This window comes from Penicillium nucicola, assembly GCF_028828085.1.
Source record: "Penicillium nucicola strain IBT 29836 chromosome Unknown utg000010l, whole genome shotgun sequence".
Taxonomy (NCBI): domain Eukaryota; kingdom Fungi; phylum Ascomycota; class Eurotiomycetes; order Eurotiales; family Aspergillaceae; genus Penicillium; species Penicillium nucicola.
Genome location: NW_026643134.1, coordinates 3,554,011 through 3,574,022, shown reverse-complemented (window position 1 = coordinate 3,574,022; position 20,012 = coordinate 3,554,011). Strand labels below are relative to the sequence as shown.

The 20,012-nt window shown below is 48.7% G+C and overlaps 8 protein-coding genes across 8 annotated transcripts; 4 read left to right on the top strand and 4 right to left on the bottom strand.

Moving 5' to 3' along the window:
• Positions 1-294: 294 nt before the first annotated feature.
• On the bottom strand, positions 295-1,347 carry N7511_009915 (SDR family oxidoreductase; the record flags this gene model as incomplete). The annotated part of the gene is made up of 1 exon (XM_057132292.1): positions 295-1,347. One exon carries the CDS (start codon positions 1,345-1,347, stop codon positions 295-297), a length of 1,053 nt encoding a protein of 350 aa, XP_056980280.1.
• A 3,685-nt stretch (positions 1,348-5,032) lies between these two features.
• Positions 5,033-6,460, top strand: N7511_009914 (uncharacterized protein; the record flags this gene model as incomplete). The annotated part of the gene is made up of 1 exon (XM_057132291.1): positions 5,033-6,460. The coding sequence occupies one exon, from the start codon at positions 5,033-5,035 to the stop codon at positions 6,458-6,460; it is 1,428 nt and encodes a 475-aa protein (XP_056980279.1).
• Positions 6,461-7,816: 1,356 nt separating this feature from the next.
• On the top strand, positions 7,817-9,172 carry N7511_009913 (iron-containing alcohol dehydrogenase; the record flags this gene model as incomplete). The annotated part of the gene is made up of 3 exons (XM_057132290.1): positions 7,817-8,164; positions 8,239-8,745; positions 8,801-9,172. 3 exons carry the CDS (start codon positions 7,817-7,819, stop codon positions 9,170-9,172), a joined length of 1,227 nt encoding a protein of 408 aa, XP_056980278.1.
• Positions 9,173-9,248: 76 nt separating this feature from the next.
• N7511_009912 (MFS transporter) lies at positions 9,249-10,808 on the bottom strand (the record flags this gene model as incomplete). The annotated part of the gene is made up of 2 exons (XM_057132289.1): positions 9,249-9,534; positions 9,586-10,808. 2 exons carry the CDS (start codon positions 10,806-10,808, stop codon positions 9,249-9,251), a joined length of 1,509 nt encoding a protein of 502 aa, XP_056980277.1.
• A 426-nt stretch (positions 10,809-11,234) lies between these two features.
• N7511_009911 (quinone oxidoreductase family protein) lies at positions 11,235-12,239 on the top strand (the record flags this gene model as incomplete). The annotated part of the gene is made up of 1 exon (XM_057132288.1): positions 11,235-12,239. The coding sequence occupies one exon, from the start codon at positions 11,235-11,237 to the stop codon at positions 12,237-12,239; it is 1,005 nt and encodes a 334-aa protein (XP_056980276.1).
• Positions 12,240-12,506: 267 nt separating this feature from the next.
• N7511_009910 (putative C6 transcription factor) lies at positions 12,507-13,382 on the bottom strand (the record flags this gene model as incomplete). Its single annotated transcript, XM_057132287.1, has 1 exon — positions 12,507-13,382. One exon carries the CDS (start codon positions 13,380-13,382, stop codon positions 12,507-12,509), a length of 876 nt encoding a protein of 291 aa, XP_056980275.1.
• Positions 13,383-14,888: 1,506 nt separating this feature from the next.
• N7511_009909 (uncharacterized protein) lies at positions 14,889-16,010 on the top strand (the record flags this gene model as incomplete). Its single annotated transcript, XM_057132286.1, has 3 exons — positions 14,889-15,117; positions 15,200-15,572; positions 15,656-16,010. 3 exons carry the CDS (start codon positions 14,889-14,891, stop codon positions 16,008-16,010), a joined length of 957 nt encoding a protein of 318 aa, XP_056980274.1.
• A 236-nt stretch (positions 16,011-16,246) lies between these two features.
• On the bottom strand, positions 16,247-19,903 carry N7511_009908 (nuclear import receptor PSE1; the record flags this gene model as incomplete). Its single annotated transcript, XM_057132285.1, has 6 exons — positions 16,247-16,454; positions 16,504-18,569; positions 18,620-19,051; positions 19,107-19,282; positions 19,360-19,582; positions 19,721-19,903. 6 exons carry the CDS (start codon positions 19,901-19,903, stop codon positions 16,247-16,249), a joined length of 3,288 nt encoding a protein of 1,095 aa, XP_056980273.1.
• Between the last annotated feature and the right edge of the window lie 109 nt (positions 19,904-20,012).

The following is a 20,012-nucleotide window of genomic DNA, read 5'->3' as shown; positions in this document are numbered from 1 at the left end:
TGGCCCTGCCGTTGCTCAACATATAGAATCATATGGTGCAGGATACAGGATACTATCTCTGGGACCACCAGTGCCCGCGTCTGAGCTTCGTTTTCGGACATATTCTTTCTTTTTAGGATATTGTCTATGATATTGTCTATGATATTTTTATGGATAAGAATTCAGTCTGGCCGGCTTGGGCATCTGCTGTGAGCTGTTCAGTGTAAGAGTGGAGTATATTCGACACAAATTCAGTTAAGCGCAGGGGATTGCTGATTTATCCAACAAATGTTCTGATGCTCTTCACAAGTCAAATCAAACAACCCCATGTTCCACCAAGCTATCCGCTGTGTCCAAAACACACTCTTCAAACGACCTAGGTTTCCACCCAAGTACGCTCTTAGATTTCTCGTTGTTGATGAGCTTTTGGACTCCGAGTTCTGGGAGAATGACGCGGAGATCTGCACGAAACAGTGCAATAGCACGGACTAACAAGTTTGGCAACTCCCAAGTCGGCAGACGTTCGGCGTGTGCAGGTCTTCCATCGCGCAACACATTTGCAAGATCAATCATTGCAAAGGGCCCGTTGTCACATGTTCCAATGAACCTCTGACCCGCAGCGGCCGGGTCTGTCATGGCAAGAATGTGCAATTGAGCGAGGTCGCGCACATCGACCACCCCAAAAGAGATCTTCGGGCACCCAGGCAATTTACCTTTCATCATTTTCTCAATGATTTGAATCGATGTTGAAAAGTCTGGGCTCAAGACAGGCCCAAAAACACCGGTAGGATTGATGACGGCAAGCTCCATATTTCCACCTTCATTCTGAATAAAGTCCCATGCGGACTTCTCGGCTAGAGTCTTGCTTTTGTGGTAGGCAGGCACAGGAATCTTGCCATCGAGAACAGACCAATGATCCTCAGTGAACAGGGGCATCTGTTCATGTCCGTACCCAATTGCCGCGAACGATGATGTCAGGATCACTCGCTTTACACCAGCATCACGAGCGAATCTGAGGACACGGAGAGTTCCCTCTCGTGCAGGGACAATCAATTCGTTTTCGTCTTTGGGTGTCGCTCCAGGGAATGGGGATGCAACATGCTGGACAAATGTGCACCCTTGCATCGCTTCAGCCCAGCCCTCATCTTTAGTGAGGTCGGCCACAGCGAAGGACAGGTTTTCGACATCAGCACCAGCCTTTTGGAGAACATCTCGAAGATCCTTTTCTCGCGACGGGGTTCGGATTGTCGTGCGAACTTTATACCCAGCACGAAGGAGTTGAAGAATGAGGTGAGATGCGATGAATCCCGATCCTCCGGTAACAAGAACAGACAGCGCACCAGAACCGTCTTCAAGATGTTGCGACATCACTGCGGGGGAAGGCGTGAATAGAAGAAATTTGGAAGTAGAAGAGGCGAATGACTGACAGAAGAGAGCATGCAGCCCTTTTTATATGTAAACTGGCCATCATTTCCCGGCTCCATGTCATCTGCCAAGAAAGAAAGTTGTCGTACTCGCTGTACCAAACTGATGATCTTAGTTCTGATTCGTTTTGGCAGGCGGAAGGACGCTAGGGTTCCCTTGGTACGCTAGCTGTATTTGGTTAGTTTCCCTGTCATCGAGCCGCACGAATTGGTGGATTCTGATTGTGAAATCTTTTCACTATTCAATAAAGCATCCTATATATTCTTCTTTGATACTAGACCAAGTACATACGACCACAGGGTGTGGAGAACAGGGCTTCCCGTCCGCTCAGCCGTACTTAAGCCACACGCCGGTAAGTTAGTAGTTAGGTGGGTGACCACTAGCGAATCCTTACTGTTGTATGTTTTTAATTTTTGTTCTTTTTTCTCCCAATATGAGAAAACACAGGGTTTGCTGGCCTAGTGGGTGGGTACACAGCACGAAGATTAAATAGTAGAACTTGCGGCTATGTTGTCCATCTGATAAACATCACCAAGTATTTTTAGGCTTTGAATGGCTCATACGAGATCTAGATCTCACGCATTGGGCAAGTTCCACTTCAGACTTGCTGAACTAGCAAGCTGAATACGATGAGATATAGAAAGAGGTCAGAAGTTCCGGCGGTAAAATGGCGGTAACATTTGTTAAAAGTTACGATGTATGTAGGGAAATAGTGACGACCGAGGATGTACAATATAGATAATCTTGAATGAGTTACCTAGTTGTTCAAAACTGACTATTCTCATTTATATAAGAATCTCCTTATGCACTGTAAATCTCTGCCTCAAGCACGTCCTAACTCAATTCTTAGATGATGAATAATTATGTATCAGATCCAGTTTGGTTTGACAGACCGAATGCGCTGGATTGTTATACACGGGATGATTGACGTCACATATAGCCTGACGGAGTGCGCTACTTAATGTGGTGGGAGAGCTGACTTCCTGACGGTAGTCATAGTAACCTTTGGTTCGGTGTGCAACCTGCTAAGCTCACCTAGTGGGTCGTAACAATATGTCTAAGGGCGATTCGTACGAAATATTGCTATCAGATATGTTTTGTAGTTCCGACTAGACTAACTCTTTCAAACTAGAATCATTAATAATACTCGTGTGGTGATATTTCGTGGCACTAGCGGCATAGAAGATTGTGCCGCGACAAAGGGTGCCATTGATGGTTTTACAAGATCCCTGGCTAAGCAGCTTATGCCTAAGGGCATTCGCGTCAATGCGGTCGTGTAAGTGCCCTTTAAAAGACATCCTTTCTAGTGCCACTCGGCTTACACGGAAAGGCCTAGAGTGATCTATACTCCTATCTAAAACGACATACGTGATACCGAGTCAATGAAAGAATGGGTTATAGGCAAAAGTTTAGGTCGCCCTGGTCAAGCGAGCGAAGTTGCCCCTAGCTTCGTTTTCTTATCCACCCTAGATTCCTCTTTTTACTATAGCCTTCCCTTGTTTGAATTAGCACTGAGACGATAGCGAGGCTCACTAACTACTGTTTATGGATGGGCAAATTCTGCACTGCTATCCGCTAAGCGCCTAGGCCTTTCAAATAGCTCTAGATATAGCTAAATGACTTTCGTGGAAAAGTTATTATTCTTTCCAAACTCTTTCTTCCCTTAACAAATTCTCTTGCTTATTTCTGACTTTGGGGATCAATGCATTAGCCCTAGAAACGTCGGAAGCAATTTTATGAGCTGTGTATTCACTAGGAACCCCAACGTAGCCTCCTAGACCTTCCCTATTTCCGGGAAACTGAAGTCTATACATGGGATCTTCAGCCCACACTGCCGAATGAACACGAAATTGTATCTGAATATAATTTCATTTGAAAAATCTAGTAAATGATCTAGAGGGAGTGGGGGGATGTGGCAATCTAGCTTGATCCTTATTCACGCCTACTCCCTTTCTTCTGTTTCCTCTTTACCTCCGTTATCCATTCGAATTTGATTCAAGACTGATTATCTCTAGCTATCTCCCAAAATCTGCCTTGCTCTTTAACCTCTGTTTGGGGCCCACGTGGAAGCTAATGGTTTGCTGTTAGTAGCAGTGTGAGCACTACGGGTCGAGCGTGATCGCAGAGGACATTCAACTTGCAATATGATGCTCTCTAAGCAGGGAACGAACAATGTTTGTTAATTAACTATTTACACGGGCTGATCATGTTAGGTCGTGAAACGGGATAAATAGAAAATGAAATGGTCGACTAGCGAATCTGTTGCGATGGAAAGTGAAGGTGGGAGAGTGAAGAGAAAGAAAGAGTGAAGGAAAAGACGTGTGCCATCAGCTTTAAAAAGTTCTAGCTCCTCACCCATTCAATATTTCATCGTCTGGTGTCGCGAAAGTCTTTATACGACCCTCTATCGTATACACGCATCGTCGTTCCCTTATGAAGTTGCTAAGCTCGTTTCATCGCTACTCGGTAATATACGCGACACTCATGTACCCAAAACAGAAGTAATATAAACCAACACTAAGATAACGACCATTTACCCGGGCGATATCTCAGATTTTCACGCTACAGGTCGATAAAGGGGAACGAAGGTACCTTCCGGGTGTCAGCATATATTCACTTCCCACTAGATATTCACATACGCCACCGTATTTTGGCTTTACCCTCATGATGGAGGCTTGATTTCGCAAGGGCACCGATGCAGTTTCATAGACTATGGCACCGGGCTAGAGATATCGTAGTTACTAAATCAAACCCTAATCCCGGATCCTGTGCCATCCCATATCAAAGTGCGAAGAGCGGCTGAAGTGTCTGCGATTATTAGGGGTATCGAAGAATCAAGATATTTTGCGTTCTGACAGTCTCTATAAGTGGACAGCCTAAGCCTTGATAAAGATACTTGCGCGCCAAGCAGAGGCTCGCTGCCAACAAAATCCTCACTGCCGACTTACGGGGGGCACTTGTGAGCTTCGATTAAGTTTGGTTAAACTCCTCGATTGGTTTGAGCCAATAATGGCGTGACACAACTTGCGTTCGGAATGTGAGCTCAAGTACAGTGATTTGGTGTACAGAATTACACACCTGTCAATCATTTGCTGTGTGCGGTTGGGGATAATTAATCCGTGGGTATTAATTGGCTATGCTACCCGCTTGGGTCGCTACTGTAGATCGGGCCCCATCGATCACAAGTTGCATGTAGCGTGTGGCCCACCTGAGCCTGAGCCTATGAGGTCTTCCGCATGCCCCGAATTTCGACCCAGTCTTTGTGTTACCTGACCAACTTTATGCAAAAAAGCACTTCAAAATGTCAAGACCTTCCTAGTCAGTCCTGATCATGCATATTTAGCCACAAAGTCGGGTCGACACATTGGACCCAACTTGGGGCTTGCGGAAGGCTAGGCCCTAGTCATAAGAGCGGGGTTGAGGCATGACGATGGTCTGCAAGGAAAGAATAGCAGACGAGGCTGTTTAAATAGCAGGATGTTTATGGGAATCCTCTACACAACGTGCTGTTCATAACTTGAAGCCAGTCTGCCTGCGCTGATTCTACCGATTCTACTCCCTTACGTGAAACAATCCCTCATTCTTCCTATCAGTTCAACTACCTAGTCCTTGATTCCCTACCGCCACCATGAAACAAGAAGATATGGAAAGAAACATCCAGGAGCTTCGGGCCGCGCCAGGGCTCGGATTTCCGCTCCAATTTTTGTATTCCAAGATATTCCAAGAGCCTATTGACAAACCCCCTTTGATTCCCCTCGAGGAGGACGTCCGTAGGGCATTTGCCTTCCTGGACGAAATCGCCGAGAAACTGCCCCTGACAGATCTGGGCTGCCAGCATGAAGTTTACGATATCAACCATGACTGGGTCCGTCATGTCCTGCGGGAGTTCAAATCATGGCATCATGGCATTTCGGGAGGGATCGTCATCAACACCTACAGACGACTGACCCCGCCAGAGTACCAGACACCGGAACATATGAAAGTGGTATATATGCTTTTCGCTTCGGTGGAGCTCTCTGTGGGCATGACTATTATGCCGGATGATCAATTTGACCTGACCATGGAGCGCCACCAGACACCTTCCTGGTACCGCACACATCCCGTCAGTCTAGGGACTGACACCATGATTGTGGCTGCTATGTCTCATAGAATTCTGATGAAACTATTTCCCCGGGGTCATCCATGCTTTGCCGACATCCTCGACGCCCATCTACAATTTATGCAGGATTCTGTAACCTACTTCGGCTATGATTCTGCCCATTGGCATAAAATCGGCCAGCATCGTTATCAAGAGGTGTTTGACCACTACACCAAAGACCTTGAGAGCTTTTCTACCAGCAAACCGCTATCAAATGATCCTATCATTGTCAAGAGTCCAGTGCCCTTTGAAATGCTGGGAGTGAAAGCATACGGTCAACACACCACCATTCGTACGACGCAATTTCTCCAGTTCTGTGTCAACGTGGGACGCATGGCCGCATGCTATACTTCCGTGGACGTAAAGGCAATGGACAACGTGGTAGGAAAGGCGATCGACTTCCTCACTCCCTTCGACGACTACCAAGAATACCACAGCAAGGGCAGCGTCAAATACGAAGACATCACAGGCGGTGCCCCCGAAATCTTCATTTCCGTCCTCATGGACACTCTAAGGGAGCCAGGGTTCCCATCTGAGAAGCGTGCACAAGTGATGACAGTTCTTGAGCGCAACTTCGGGACTCATTCGATCGCGGGGGCCAAAATCATTGCCAACATCTACGAGGAACTGGAGATCCCCGAGAAGGTTCGCCAGCTTCTATACAAGAGGATCGACGATTTGGGCCAGGCAGTCACGCAACAAGCTGTAGCCATCAACTTCCCCACAGCGATCCTCTTTGACATGATAATTTATATATGTCGGGAGGATGGAACACTCGATCCTGAAGTCATTCAAGGAGTTCATACATTGACGAGCGGACATGGCTATGCGAGTAAAGGGGGGGCATATACGGCGCCCACAGACTTCCTAAGGCGATTGGTTGACTACTTTCGGCCGTCGATCGAGCCAACTCATTGACATGTAAGCTTCATAAGAGATGGATATCTACATTAAACTCAACTGTGCAAGTATTGTCATTGCTTCAACGTAACAACCTGAATTACCCGAGAGGTGGCCACAAAGGTCATTCAGTATCCGAGGAGTGGTTGTCGGTGGATGAAGGGCAGATAGCATACGAATCCGTCACTTTAGAGCAATCAAATATCATAGAGTATCATCTATTAATTTGAGTGATATAATTCTCACTCCGCTTTGCTAGCTTGGCAAGTTGTGATGGAGCATTGCATATCACCCTTTTGAAGAGTATCAAACGTATTTGAACATATTTGAAAGCAGTCATTGATTTGTATTACATTTTAGACTGTATTGGGTCTTATGGCACTCAATGGTCAGTGTCTTCACTCAACACAGCGTGTTACCTCAGAGGAAGCGCGTCGGGGACCTGCGAGTGATTGAATTGTAATGACGCTTTTATCCAATCAGAAGACCCCATAACGGGCCGTATTGTCACCCCGGCTTTAGTTACGCTTCGAATCGAACCGAACTTTTGGCTGACTCGATTCGATTCGAATTCATATTGAAACTAATAGTTCGTACGAATTCGAAGTTCGCGAACCTTTTTGTACTAAAGCTTCATTGCGAAGGCAGTCAATCACGCCTATTGTCCAAAACGAAAGGCAGTAACCAACACCTCATACATGTTTACAGTTACAATGCAAGTAGGGGAATGGCAACGGCCGAGAATATACAATTTAGATCTTCTTGAAAGGATGACCGAATTGTTTAAGTCTGAGGATTCATTAATATATGATGAACCCCTTTAATACTCAAAATATCTGACTCAAGCTAGTCCTGATTCAATTCCTCAGATAATGAATCACAATGGTTGCCGTCATGGCTCATTCATGGAATAAGCCATGGCCGGCAGCCATAATTCTTGAGAAAGTTCACGGGCCTTTGAAGTTCTCTTTTGATGCGAACATAACATCGCACAACTCAACTCGCGTACTGCATTCAATACAATATGTGTTGAACCTTTGTTATGAAAAATGATATGTCGTTAAGAACATATTATATTTTAAGTAATATGCCTACGGCTGTCTAGCTCTTAAAGGACATTGCCGGAAACCTGACCCGAATTATGCATAAAAGTAAGAAACCCCCGCAGCCCCACAAACTCATGAGATAATCAACCTCCGTGTAGGGTATTCATATTTTAATCTCTTGCATACATTTTCAACCCCTCTTACCGAAAATTTTCAAAAGCCGTCAAGTGTTCTCAAGTTTCAAGTCAGCAATTAGCTCATTTCTTCGCCTCTTTCGAGTCGCCGTGGACCTGAAGTCTGACACCTTCTCGCTCAACAACCGATCAATATGTCTCAAGAAACAGTCAGACCGGCTTTTGAAGGCCGCGATCGTCCTCTCATAGCTCATGGCGTCTCCTTCCCTACAGCTGTAGCTCGCCACCTTGAAGACATTTTCAACGCTTCGCGCGTATATGTGATCTGCTCTGGAACCTTGGCACGTACCACCGACACATTGGGACGACTCACTGCTACTATTGGCCCTGAAAAGATAGTTGGTCGTCGAATTGGCATGAAAAGCCATACACTATGGTCCGAGGTTTTGGAGATTACTGCGGAAGCTAGAGCCGCCCAGGCAGATCTGATATTGACAATTGGAGCGGGCAGTCTGACCGATGGCGCGAAGATCATTGCATTGGTAAGCTGCTTTCTTTCTCTGCTTCTGTACTGATACAGTGTCGCAACTCAAAAGAATCGTTAACATTCCTCTAGGCTCTCGCAAATGATATCCGCACTCCAGAAGAGCTGGAAACTCTTGCCCAAGGTCCAAATAAGCGAGAGAATATCCAAAATCCAACCGTGCCCATTATATCAGTGCCAACCTCCCTTTCTGCTGGCGAGTACTCCAACTTCGCGGGTGGCACGGAGGACCACTCAAAGCGTAAATACAGCTTCCAGTCGCCAACCCGTGGCCCCGAGCTGGTAATCCTGGACCCAGAACTGGCTCAAAGCACTCCGGACTCCATTTGGCTCAGTACAGGCGTGCGGGCTGTTGACCACTGCATAGAAACGCTGTGCGCTGTGGTGGGCACAACGAACTCATCGGACGAGCTAGCGCAGCGGGCATTGAGCTTGTTAGTTCCCGGCCTGCTGCGTTGCAAAAAGGACCATGCAGACCGTGAGGCATACCTGCAATGTCAACTTGGATCCGTCGAAGCCATGGCGGCTTGCACGAGCGGGTCAATTGAGCTGGGTGCTAGTCATGGAATTGGCCATCAGGTATGCAACCGTCTTTCAAACTTCGTGGCCGTTTTTCTATTTCTAATGTATTTAGCTTGGCCCCCTTGGGGTTGGTCATGGCGAGACTAGTTGTATTCTTCTACCAGCCGTGTGCAAATACAACGCCAAGTACAATGCAAACCGAAATCAGCAGAACAAAATCCGCCAATTTTTGATCAAAGATCCTGTTGTGTCGGAACTGCTACGAGCACGGTCAATTAACGTGGATGCATCCGACCTAGGTGATATTTTGGATGCTATCATTCGCGAACTTGGAATGCCTCGGACCCTAAGTGATGTCCGAGTTGGTCGCGACCAACTAGATGGATTGGCGGCAAACAGTCTGCACGACCGGTGGTGCAAGTCAAACCCAGTTCCCCTGAAGGAAAAGTCTCAGGTACTGGAGATTTTAGAAATGGTTGTCTGAAGGGAAATATCAACGAATTGCATGCGCTCTTTATTTACAAAAATGCGAACCAAATGATTCGATCTGATAGTTTTCCTCACTCCGCACCTCTGCTAGACTTCCGCCAAGTGACGATCGTGAAAAGAATCGCAATGACAGAACCCAGTCCTGCCAGACCTAGTCCCATATAAGACGCACCCCGATATCCCTTGAGTGTATCTGAGCCGTCGGGGTCCACATATCTCTCAACTGTGCCCGCAAAGCCGAGACCGAGCCCTATAGAGTAATTGACAACAGTGTTGACCAGTGAGCCTGCCACTCCCTGATGCTCTCGGGGCATAGAGTTACTAAGAATCAATGTTCCAGATGGGAACGACATGTCCCTATTATGCGTTAGCCGTGAAACCTTCATTGCCATCATATAGTCAACTTACATTCCCCAAGGAGTGATCAGCATGATCAGGAATGCATTGGCCCAGTAAGTCTGACCAGGTGGTATAGTGGCCAAAAGCGACAAGCCTATCGTGAAGGCAAGCATTGCAGCAAGCATGATAAAACTCGGGGGCACTCGGCTCAAAAGAAGACCAGTTATAACCGCAGCAGTTGCCCCGGAAGCAGATGCACCTGCCCATTTTGCTGTGACCAACAGCCCACTGTTGTGATCAATCGTTTCGAGGAAGTTGTAGTAGTAAAATATCAAAATTCCGAAACTCGACCATCCCGCCGCAACGCACCCGAGCACCCAGCCAACCTCGCCCTTGAATACTGAGCTCGGGAGGAGCGGAAAGACAGCTCTTCTCTCGACAATCAGGAAGACCACCAGGATTAAAATTCCGACAACAAGCAGAACATAAGTGTATGGCACATCCCACCCAACCACAGGCGCCTGATTCCACGCAAAGGCAATCAAGACAAGACCACTCACACCAGTGATAGCACCCAAGCCGTCCAATTGAGCAAAAGTCGAGCCTAGTGTTATATCCAACTCTTGTATCTCATCCCGAGGAATAAGCACCAAGCCCAAACCAGCGAAACAAAAACAAGCAATGCCCATAATCCAATACCCCCACGGCCACCAAACATGCTGAGCAAGCAGTGAGCAAAACGTAGCACCAAGTGTGAACCCACCGGGAGCAGTAGCGCCAAAAAGACAAAAGACCATATCCTTCTTCAGACCGGGCGGATAAGTCCTCCCAAAAATAGCAACCGCATTTGGCAAAAGCAGCGCCGGTCCAATGCCCTGCAAGGCGCGACAACAATCGAAGAAGATCTGATTCGACCATACGGCGAACCCGCCAAGCAAAGACCAAACGCCAAACCAGGTGAAGCCTATGATGAATAGGAGTCTGTGGCCGTATATGTCGCCCAGTCTGCCTGAGACGAGGATGAATGTTCCCACTGTTAGACTGTAGGCTGCCGAGGCCCAGGTCAAATCTCGGGGTGATGTGTTGAAGCTTTCTCCGATGTAGTATAGTGGGGCGATTGATAAGGATAGACCAGCTTGGGTCATTAATTGGGCTGCGCAGACCACTGCGATGAACGCTGCTTCTTTGATTGGTGATTGCTGTTTCGAGGGTGTTGCTTCTTTGGTTTGGAGTTCTGGATCTGATGTCGTTGATCGACGATTCTCGTGCTCCTTCATATCTACTTCGGACATTTTCGAAGCCTCTTTCTTCGTATCTGTAGAGAGAAATCAGAGACTGGACTAGAATTGGAATAGGAGGTGGTGTTATGATGCGTACCAGTGGTGATGCAGCTACCCAAAACTCCCAACTCTCTTTCTCGACGGTTTGGAATATGGTTGAAGAACAAATAAACTCAAGAAGTAAAGGCCCCTAATATACTGAACCCCGGCCTCAAACACTTTAAACTCGACCCGGCAGACCGGTTCCGATGCGAATGACGAACGGAAGTATACTTCTTCTCCCGCCAGTGCCGCGCGGGCCGCGGGCCGATACCGCATCGCCGGGGCGTTTAGGATCAAATAGCCGATCGCCTCGCGTTTTCGGAGTATAAAGAGGATTCTCGTACTAATTGCGTCACTTGATCTACACGAACTATCAGGGCTCCTCGCCTGCACAAAATGAGCGAAACTATGAAAGCTGTGCAAATCGCCCGCTCAACATCCTCTCCAACACTGTCCCTGGAGACACTCCCCATCCCAACCATCAAACCAGGCCACGCGTTAGTCAAAATAAACTACTCATGCATCCATCCTTCCGACCGTCTCAACGCTCAAGGCCTCTTCCCATCAACAACCTACCCACGCATCCCAGGCCGGGACTTCTGCGGCACAGTGGTAGAGATATCCGACTCTGACACGCCCAACGCATCCAAATCCTGGCTTGGAAAGCATGTCTACGGCACCAGCGGATCGAGTCTCGGGTTTACAAGCGATGGCCCTCATGCGCAGTATTGCTTGATACCCCACGGAGCTCTGGTCGAGAAGCCAGCTTCTCTTTCTGCGTTGCAGGCCGCGACGGTTGGTGTGCCGTTTACCACTGCGCTGATCTGTCTGCAACGGGTCCAGGCTAAACCGGATGATGTAGTTCTTGTTCTGGGTGCCACTGGCGCGGTTGGCTCGGCTGCTGTGCAGATTGCCCGGGCTATGGGGTGTAAGCGGGTTTTGACTGCTGCGCGGAGGGCGGAAGCCAGTCCTGATATTCTTTTGTCTGGGGAGAATGGCATTGAGGGTCTTGCGGCGCGGGTTTTGGAATTGACTGGTGGGAAGGGTGTTGATGCGGTTGTTGATACGGTGGGGGATGTGGTGTTGATGGGTGTTCTGGTTGAATTGTTGGCGCGGAAGGGGCGTTATACTTGGATTGCGGCGCCTAGGGATGATGTGAGTAAGATGTTGTCGTTTGATATTTTCCAGGCGTATCGAAAGGAGATCACCCTTGCTGGGTGCAATTCTGTTAGTCCTCCTATTGGGGATGCGGCTGAGTTGTTGCGGGCTCTTGGGGATTGGATTGACCAGGGATTGTTGTGTGCGAAGGACGAAGGATCTTTTAGAAGGGTGACAGTTGATAACTTGGTTGATGAGGGGTATAGAGGGGGTAAGGGGCAGGTTGTAATTGAAATGGAATGAGATATGATACATCGAGTGCAATCAATCACCAGTCATACAGACAATGATCCGGGACGCGTTAAATTGAGTGACAGGCGAACAATGTACAATGACGAAGGTCAAGCAAGGCAAGAGTAATCCTTGCTAGAGTAACACTTAACTCTAACCGAAAATAAGCCAGGGTGTATCAAAGTAAGACTGAGCCAATTCGTGAACAGCCCATTGGCTTCCAGCCTTTGTGTGCATTAATATCCTATACTTCATTAGAGACAGAATAAATCAAGGGGATTAATTAAGAAACCCCATATCTAATAGAAAGTCTAAATCAACGGGATTTTGATCAGACGAGATGAAATTCGCAAAGTCCTGGTCTTGCGGCAGCTGGGAATCCAATCCTTCTACTGCATCGTCTGAAGCAGTTGGACCGACAATGCGCTCCATGATGTCAACACCCTTGCGCCTTCGATCCAACGAAGCTCGAACAAGGTTCCTGGCAGTGGCTAAAGCCTCAGTGGCGAGATGTGTTTTCCAATGCTCCACAATCATACCCAATGTATCCATAGCTTCTGGTAGAATGGTGACGCTGGAGTGGGTATCGATGGCCAAAAGAACGCAGACAAACTGAAAAACAGTGCTTATGACATTCCACCATGGCTGATTTTGACTTGCAAGTGCACGAGCCGCGGGTAAAGCAGACATGCCTGTGGATATCACTTGGTCAAGTAAGCTCTGTCGGATATTTGGTTCTGCTAGACGAAGGCGGCGGTAAACCGAGAAGACCAGATCTGCTCGGACGAGGACAAGAAAATGATGGTCAGCAGGTGAGTCTGCTAGTTTCTTTATGGCTGTAGAAAGATCAAGTATTGTTGTCGCAGAATCGAGTCCCATCGGGGTTAATGGGACAATCCCAACAAGGCTGCACAAATTGGGTGTAAAATCCCCTGCGCGGTTTGATATGGGTAAATCATCTTGTGATGGGAAGTCAAGGTTCATGACAGATCGACCATATTCATAAGCGATAATGACGTGTAAAACATGCGCAACACGTGCAGTTCTTTTCAAAATATCTGAAATCTCTGGGGCAGAGTCCTGAACACCTTTGTTTGTAGTCAACAAAACGAGTTGTGGTGCCTGGTTCAGCCCTGTTGCTTCGACGAGATGCATGGTAGTGTAACTGCAGATCCAGGCTACATGGGGTCGACTGGTGGCTCGAATATAGATTGTCCGTAATATCCATGCTCCAATAAGGTCAACGGATGGATAGCGACTAACATAAGAATCCTCCAGAATATCTTTTGCGTGTAAGGTCAACCACATTTCTTCATCTTGGTCTAGGGATCCATTGAACAATGAAGACAGAGCAATTACGCCGCAGACAATAGCTTCGAACCCAGGGCTTTGTGATTGATCATGCCAATGGGCTTCACACCGCTCATAGAAACGGTCCTTGTCGAGGAACCCAAATACCGGATGAATGGTGGCGAAGAAGAACTCCAGTAGAGATCTTGCTGTGTTCCATGGCATTCGTTTAGCAAGTTCCAGGCTGGCCTTTGAGTCTGGCTCCCCCGGATCCCAGTGTGATAGCCAAAAGAATGCAGTCGTGGAGGCTTCGCTGCTTGCACCTCTAATCCCACGCAGAGGGGAAAGGCGACAGAGGAATATTTGCCAACGTATCGTGATTTAGTGGAATCAAGAATCCCCGACGGAATGGAAGAAGTACCCTTCACATCGGTTACTGCCACAGCTGGTTTGGCCTGTGATCTGGATGGCGCTTGGGTTGGTTTTCTCGAACTCATAGAGTCATAATCACAGTCATAGCCATACCCTGTACAGGTGTTACATGGCAGCTTTCCATCACATTTCCTCTTTCGCTGGCGACAGGCGAGACAGGCTCGGTTTGATCTTTGACGGACTGGGTGTAATGGAGACATGTGCAGGTCGAGGGGTGAGGTTGAGCTAGGCCCAATCACCGCAGTCTATTACCGCACTTCATTCTGCTGTTAATTGATTACTAATCTTAGCATTGTTTCAAGTTAGCTGCTTCAGGTGCTTGCTAGGAGATAGAATCGCTGTAAATGTACTTCTTGATAGCACGACTTGCTCAATTCTACAGTAAAGCGTTATTTATGCCTTAAAAGTGCTAGAAGTCAAAACTCGATCTGCTCTGTAACCACCCTTTTTCCCAATTCCATACTTGAACTTCCACTATGAGGTCAGTTTTAACGATCAACGGTTGATTTTGCACCGCGTTATGTTCAGTAGAGAACTAATATCTAGAGGCTCTTTAGTTTATTCAGTCTTGAAGAAACAATACAATGATCAAGCGCATATTCTAATAGAAGTATAAGAAGCAGTAAATCAAGCGGTAAGAGCATACATACTAGGCGACTCCGCTGCTGATAGACTGCCATATCCCACGCAAGAACAAGGCCAACCTCTAATCAGAGTCTAAGTCTCTTCCCCAGTTCCATGACTTACCCTCAAGCATTGCGGGATATAAATATTTTGCCGAACTGACGCAACGCGGATAAAATCTCCAATGCCAATTGATAAGCAACCCCGCGCCCCCACAGTATACTTAAAAGCTCCAGTTCTGCTTCCCGAGGTTTACACCTGCATTGTATTTGTGTTTGCAGTTACCGTTGAATTTCAATCTACATCATCTCGATAATGTCTCTCGCAAAGAACATCCTCCTATTCGGAGCCACAGGAACAATCGGCTCCTTCATCCTAGACGCTATCCTCCCCGTACGCGATCAATTCAACCGCGTTGCAATCTTCACTTCCGCGCATACAGCCGAAACCAAAGCCGAGCACCTGGACAAGCTGAGGAAGCAAAATGTGGAGATTATAATCGGTAGCGTGGAAGATGAGGAGGCTGTGAAAGCCGCATATGAAGGTATGAAGGACCCTGTTATTGTTCTCAATGCCCCAATCTCAGTCCCAATTCCACCTCTGATATCATATACTAACATCCCCAGGAATCGATACGGTAATCTCAGCTCTAGGCCGCAACACCCTGGCCCAGCAGATTCCCCTCATTCGCCTAGCAGCCGCCAGCGCAAGCGTGAAATGGTTCCTGCCCTCGGAATACGGCACAGATATTAAATACGGGCCTGCATCCGCACATGAGAAGCCGCACCAACAGAAATTGAAGGTGCGCGCATTCATCGAGAATGAGATCTCGCGTGATGATCTTTCATACTCGTATGTTGTCACTGGTCCATTTGCCGAGATGTATCTGGATCTTGTTCCTGGACTGGAGGAGGCCGGAGGCTGGGATGTTAAAGCTCAGAAGGCGGTTCTGCTTGGGGAACGAGGGGATGAAGAGATCAGTTTGACGACCATGAAGGAGTGAGTATTTCCCTTTTTGTTTCTTTTTGTTTGTTTGCAGGTGCTGTGTAATTGGAAGCATTGATTGACTGACTATCTGCTAGTGTTGGAACGCTGGTTTTGAATACCCTTCTCCACGCCACAGCCGAAACACGCAACTCTGCTCTATGTGTGAACTCGTTCACGACGACTCCGGGAAAGATCCAGGCCGAGTTTGAGCGCCAGACTGGGCAGAAGTGGGAGTCTGTTTCTCGGACTTCATTAGCGCGTCTGCGCGAGTTGGAGACGCAGGCTTGGGAAGCTGGGAAACCGGCTGCTACGGTTCTGACATTGCGACGGATCTGGACCGAGGGCGGGACGTTGTATGCGGAGCGGGATAACAAGGCAATTGGAGAGCCAAAGGTTATGGGGTTGGAGGAGGTCGTTGCGAATGAGATTCAGCGGGGATCGAAGCTGTAGTGGATTGGAAAGAAGTAAAGTATGCAGATGCATAGATAAGTTAGAGGAGGCTACAAATGGATTACATAATTTTGTCTCCGACGTCTAGAGCTCATGGCATTCATAGGTACGAGACAGAGATTAACGAAATGTTTCAGGGTTCGGGTAACAAGTCAGATTTCACATGATTGGGGAATTGATTCAGGGAAGATAAAAGAAAAGTGCGTAAGAACGTCGGATCTAGCTAGGTCCGAGCTCTACTGGAAGAACTTGCGCACGCGCTCCTGGCTAGCTGGGTCGACAGAGGCCAGGATCTGATCGGCGTTGGCGCCTGTGGCTGCCACCAGTTGCTTGGCGGATGTGGCCACCCGCTGGGCAGTCTGTCCCTGCAAGGTGGAGGCCTGGAGTGCCTGCACGATGAATCCGAAGACACGGTCGGCCTTGGCGAAGACAGCGGGGTTTTGCCTAGGATTATGTTAGCTAGAATTTGTTAGAGCAGGACGGTGATACATACTGGTCAATCAACTGGGCGATGAAGGAGTAAGCATAAGGAGCAGCCTCCTCGTCGAAGGTGATGGGGAGGGTATCAATCCAGTTAGTGACGACATCTTGAGGAGCCGCAACCTTGGAGGCATTGTAGTGAAGAATCTTGGCGATACTGGCGGAAGCGTTCTCGGTGGCAAAGACGTTCTCTTCTGTGCGGGATTGCGCATGCTGTGTCACCTGGAACAGGCTGGGGAGACTGGCAGCAACAAAGTCACTCCAGGCGGCACCACCCTTCTGGGCAGCGACACCAACACCGTAAGCGGCGGCTTGACGGTTGGCAGCGTTCTCATCCTGCAGACCAGAGGCCAAGGGCTGCATGATGTGGTCCTTGAAGGCCCACGACTCTTCACCGCAGAATTCCAGAACATCATCCATAATGCAAAGAGCCCATTGGCGCTGTGTGGGGTCCGGGCTTGTGATAAAGGCGTCGTAGAACTGGATAAGCTGTTGCCATGTCGGTAGGAAAGAGGTACCCTGGTTCTTGAAGATAGTGTGGAAAGCCTTGTTCATGTCGCTGAGCAGGTTCTGGTCATCCTCAATTGCATATTCGTAGTCGAGGTTCTCCTCGTCACCCTCCTCAAGCTCAGCCTGCTCTTCAAGTCGTTGCTTGACACGCATCTGGTAGTCCTCAAGAGTCGACTTGGCGGAGTCAATGAAGGCCTGCATGTGCTGGGCGCTGAGGCAGTTTCTGCCAACAACTTCCACAGACTCATAGAAGCATTGGTACATCTCAGCAAGAGTATCAACAGTGGGCTCGGCACTCAGAACCTCAATGATCTTCTCGGCAACCTTGCTCCACATTTCAGCGAAGCCTGCTGACTGTTGACCGTGTGCCTTCTTGTAAGAGTTGAGCAGCTGGGGAATGAGCTTGGCGGCTGAAACACGAACGGGGTCGTGGAAAAAGAAAGCAAGGCCAGGAACAGCGATCTTCTCCATAGTCTCCATAACATAGGGCTCGAAGTTCTCCTCGAGAATCTGAGCGTAGATGGTGATCAATTCGATGGCGGTGTTCTTGTCCTCGAGGGCACTGGTCTTGATACCAATGATCTTACCCTTGAGAGGGACCAATTCCCAGCCATCGTCCTGCTCAACCTGCTCGATCTGGTCTTCGTCATCGAGGAGCTGGATATCAGCCTTGGCAGCAGCAACAGTCAGAAGAGGAGGCATGACACCGGGGAGGTAGGGGACAAAGTCACGGCCGAGGACACGGCACATGCGGCCCCAGCAGTGGAGAAGGTATTGGGATTGAGGATCGTCAGCGTCAACAATGTTCTGTTGAATGGTACCCAGAATCCGAACCAGGTTCAGAGCATCCTGGCCCATCTTCTCCTTGCCAACAGCCAGGGCGATCAGAGTAGCACACTCCATGGCCTTCGCACGAAGAAGGCGGTATTCCTTACCCTGCTCTTCCTGGAGGACGTTCAGCAGCAAGGGCATCAGAGTAGTATAGTACTGATCGAAAGCGGCCTCGGCGGAGTCGGCAATGGTGGCAATGGTGGACAGGGCCTGCTCTTGGAGGTAGCGTTTGGGGCTGCGCAAAAGGTCGAGTAGGTGGCTAAGAAGGTTGCCAAGGTAGGGCTCCAGAGTGCTGCGTTCGGCCTCCTCGCAGAAGTTGACCAGAGCAGCAGCGGCGTGGGACTGCACACGGGGCTCGGAGGATGCGAGAACTGGAATGATGTTGGTGAGAACAATTTCGTGGTACTTCTCCTGCATGGTACCAGCAAAGTCGGTACTCATTTGTCCGAGAGCATTGCAACCGGCGTAGCGAACTCGGGGGTGGGCATCCTGGAGAGCTGGGACAACAAGGGCCAGAACCTGATCTAGCTCCCCGACCATCAGATCACGGCAGCCTTCTGAGATAGCTGAGATAGCCATCAAGGCAGCGTGACGATCGCGCCAGGCAGTTGAAGACATCATGCGGGGGATCCAGGAGAAGGCAGGCTGAAGAATAGCCTGTCCACCGAGCTTATTGGCCAAACGATCCATGCACTGTTCACCAGCAATGTGGTTAAGGTCGCTTTCCTCGGGTTCGAGCTAGAACAGTTAGCATACAAGTCAAATAAAAAGCCAGCCGGAATTCTTACATCCTCGGAGGCGTTCCAATCCTCAGCATCGTCATCGTCAGCACCAACATCGGTCATCAAGCTCAGACACTGTGTGACCATTTCCTGTGCAAATTCGGGCTCCTTCTTGCACATGTTGGGGGCGTAGTCGGCAAATGTAGCCATGAGCTCCAAGGCATTCTGGCGAACCTGATCGCTGAGTTCCTTATCGGCAACGACACTGATGCTGAACTTGACAAGGTTGTTGAACATAGACTTGAACATCTTGGGGCTGATTTCAGCCAACTCAATTAGAGCGAGCAAGGCTGAAGAAAGCTCCTCGCTCTCAGAAGATTCCTTGAGAGGAGGCAAAATGTTGAGCAGGTCGGGCATGAGACCGAAGAACTTCGGCTGGGACTTTTTGGAGATCGAGCGGAACAATGAAGCAAAAGCTTCCATGGCGGCAATGCGGACCTGGAAACATTGTTAACCCTGTAGTTCGCGAAAGTATATATTTGGAGTAGCATACGGAGATGTTATCATCCTTGAATCCCTTGGTGAAGACATCCACGACAGCTTCTTCGTGCTGTCTCTCAATGATACCGGGAGTGGTAGTGAAGATGCGGTATGCGGTTTCCCGCAGGCCGGAATCGGGGTTCTGGCTTGCCTGGAAGAGCACGGCGAGAAGTTCGGGCCATTGCTCACCTATATATCAAAAGTTGAATCATTAGAAAACAACGTTCACCAAGGTCATATTCAAAGCAAGGATCCAGTTCGCATACCATTGTCGGTGTATTGCCGAGCCACCTCAGCCAGGGCATCTCCAATCTTCTTGCGCACATCGGTAACGCTTTCACTGGTCAAGCAAGCAACCAGCTTCTCACGAATAGCAATACGCTGCTCGATGGGCAGGCTCGAGAAGACCTCCTTAGCGTCGCCCGATACGGGATCCTTGCGAGTCTTGGTGGCAATTCTGCGGAAAAGCACAGCGGAGAAAGCACGCGTCTATCCGGAGAGTTTCAAGTCAGCGTCAAGTCATCAGTAATCTGAGTATAGAGATGATCTTCGGTACGGGTCCAGGTCGTTTGCAACATCCCTCCCTTCAAGGAAACCACACCCCTGGAGTCAGATCGTCCAACTTACTAGTGTCTCTTCGGCACCTCCAAGCTGCTCTGCCAGTCCCATGAGCAGGACATCTGGTCGGTTTTGAACCCAGTCATTGTTGAGTTGGTCCTCCGCCTGGGATCTGACGGTATTATCGGGGGTGCTCAAGGCGCGAAGCAGCTGTGAAAGCGCGGTGTGGACTTCGGCGGGAAGCAAGGACATGGTGGGCGTGTCTGTTCCCAAGTTCCAGACAATCCAAGCAACCCAGTTCTTTCAACCCTCTTGAATGTAAGTTGGTGGGGTGGGAGGGGTGTTAAGAAGAGGAGGAGAA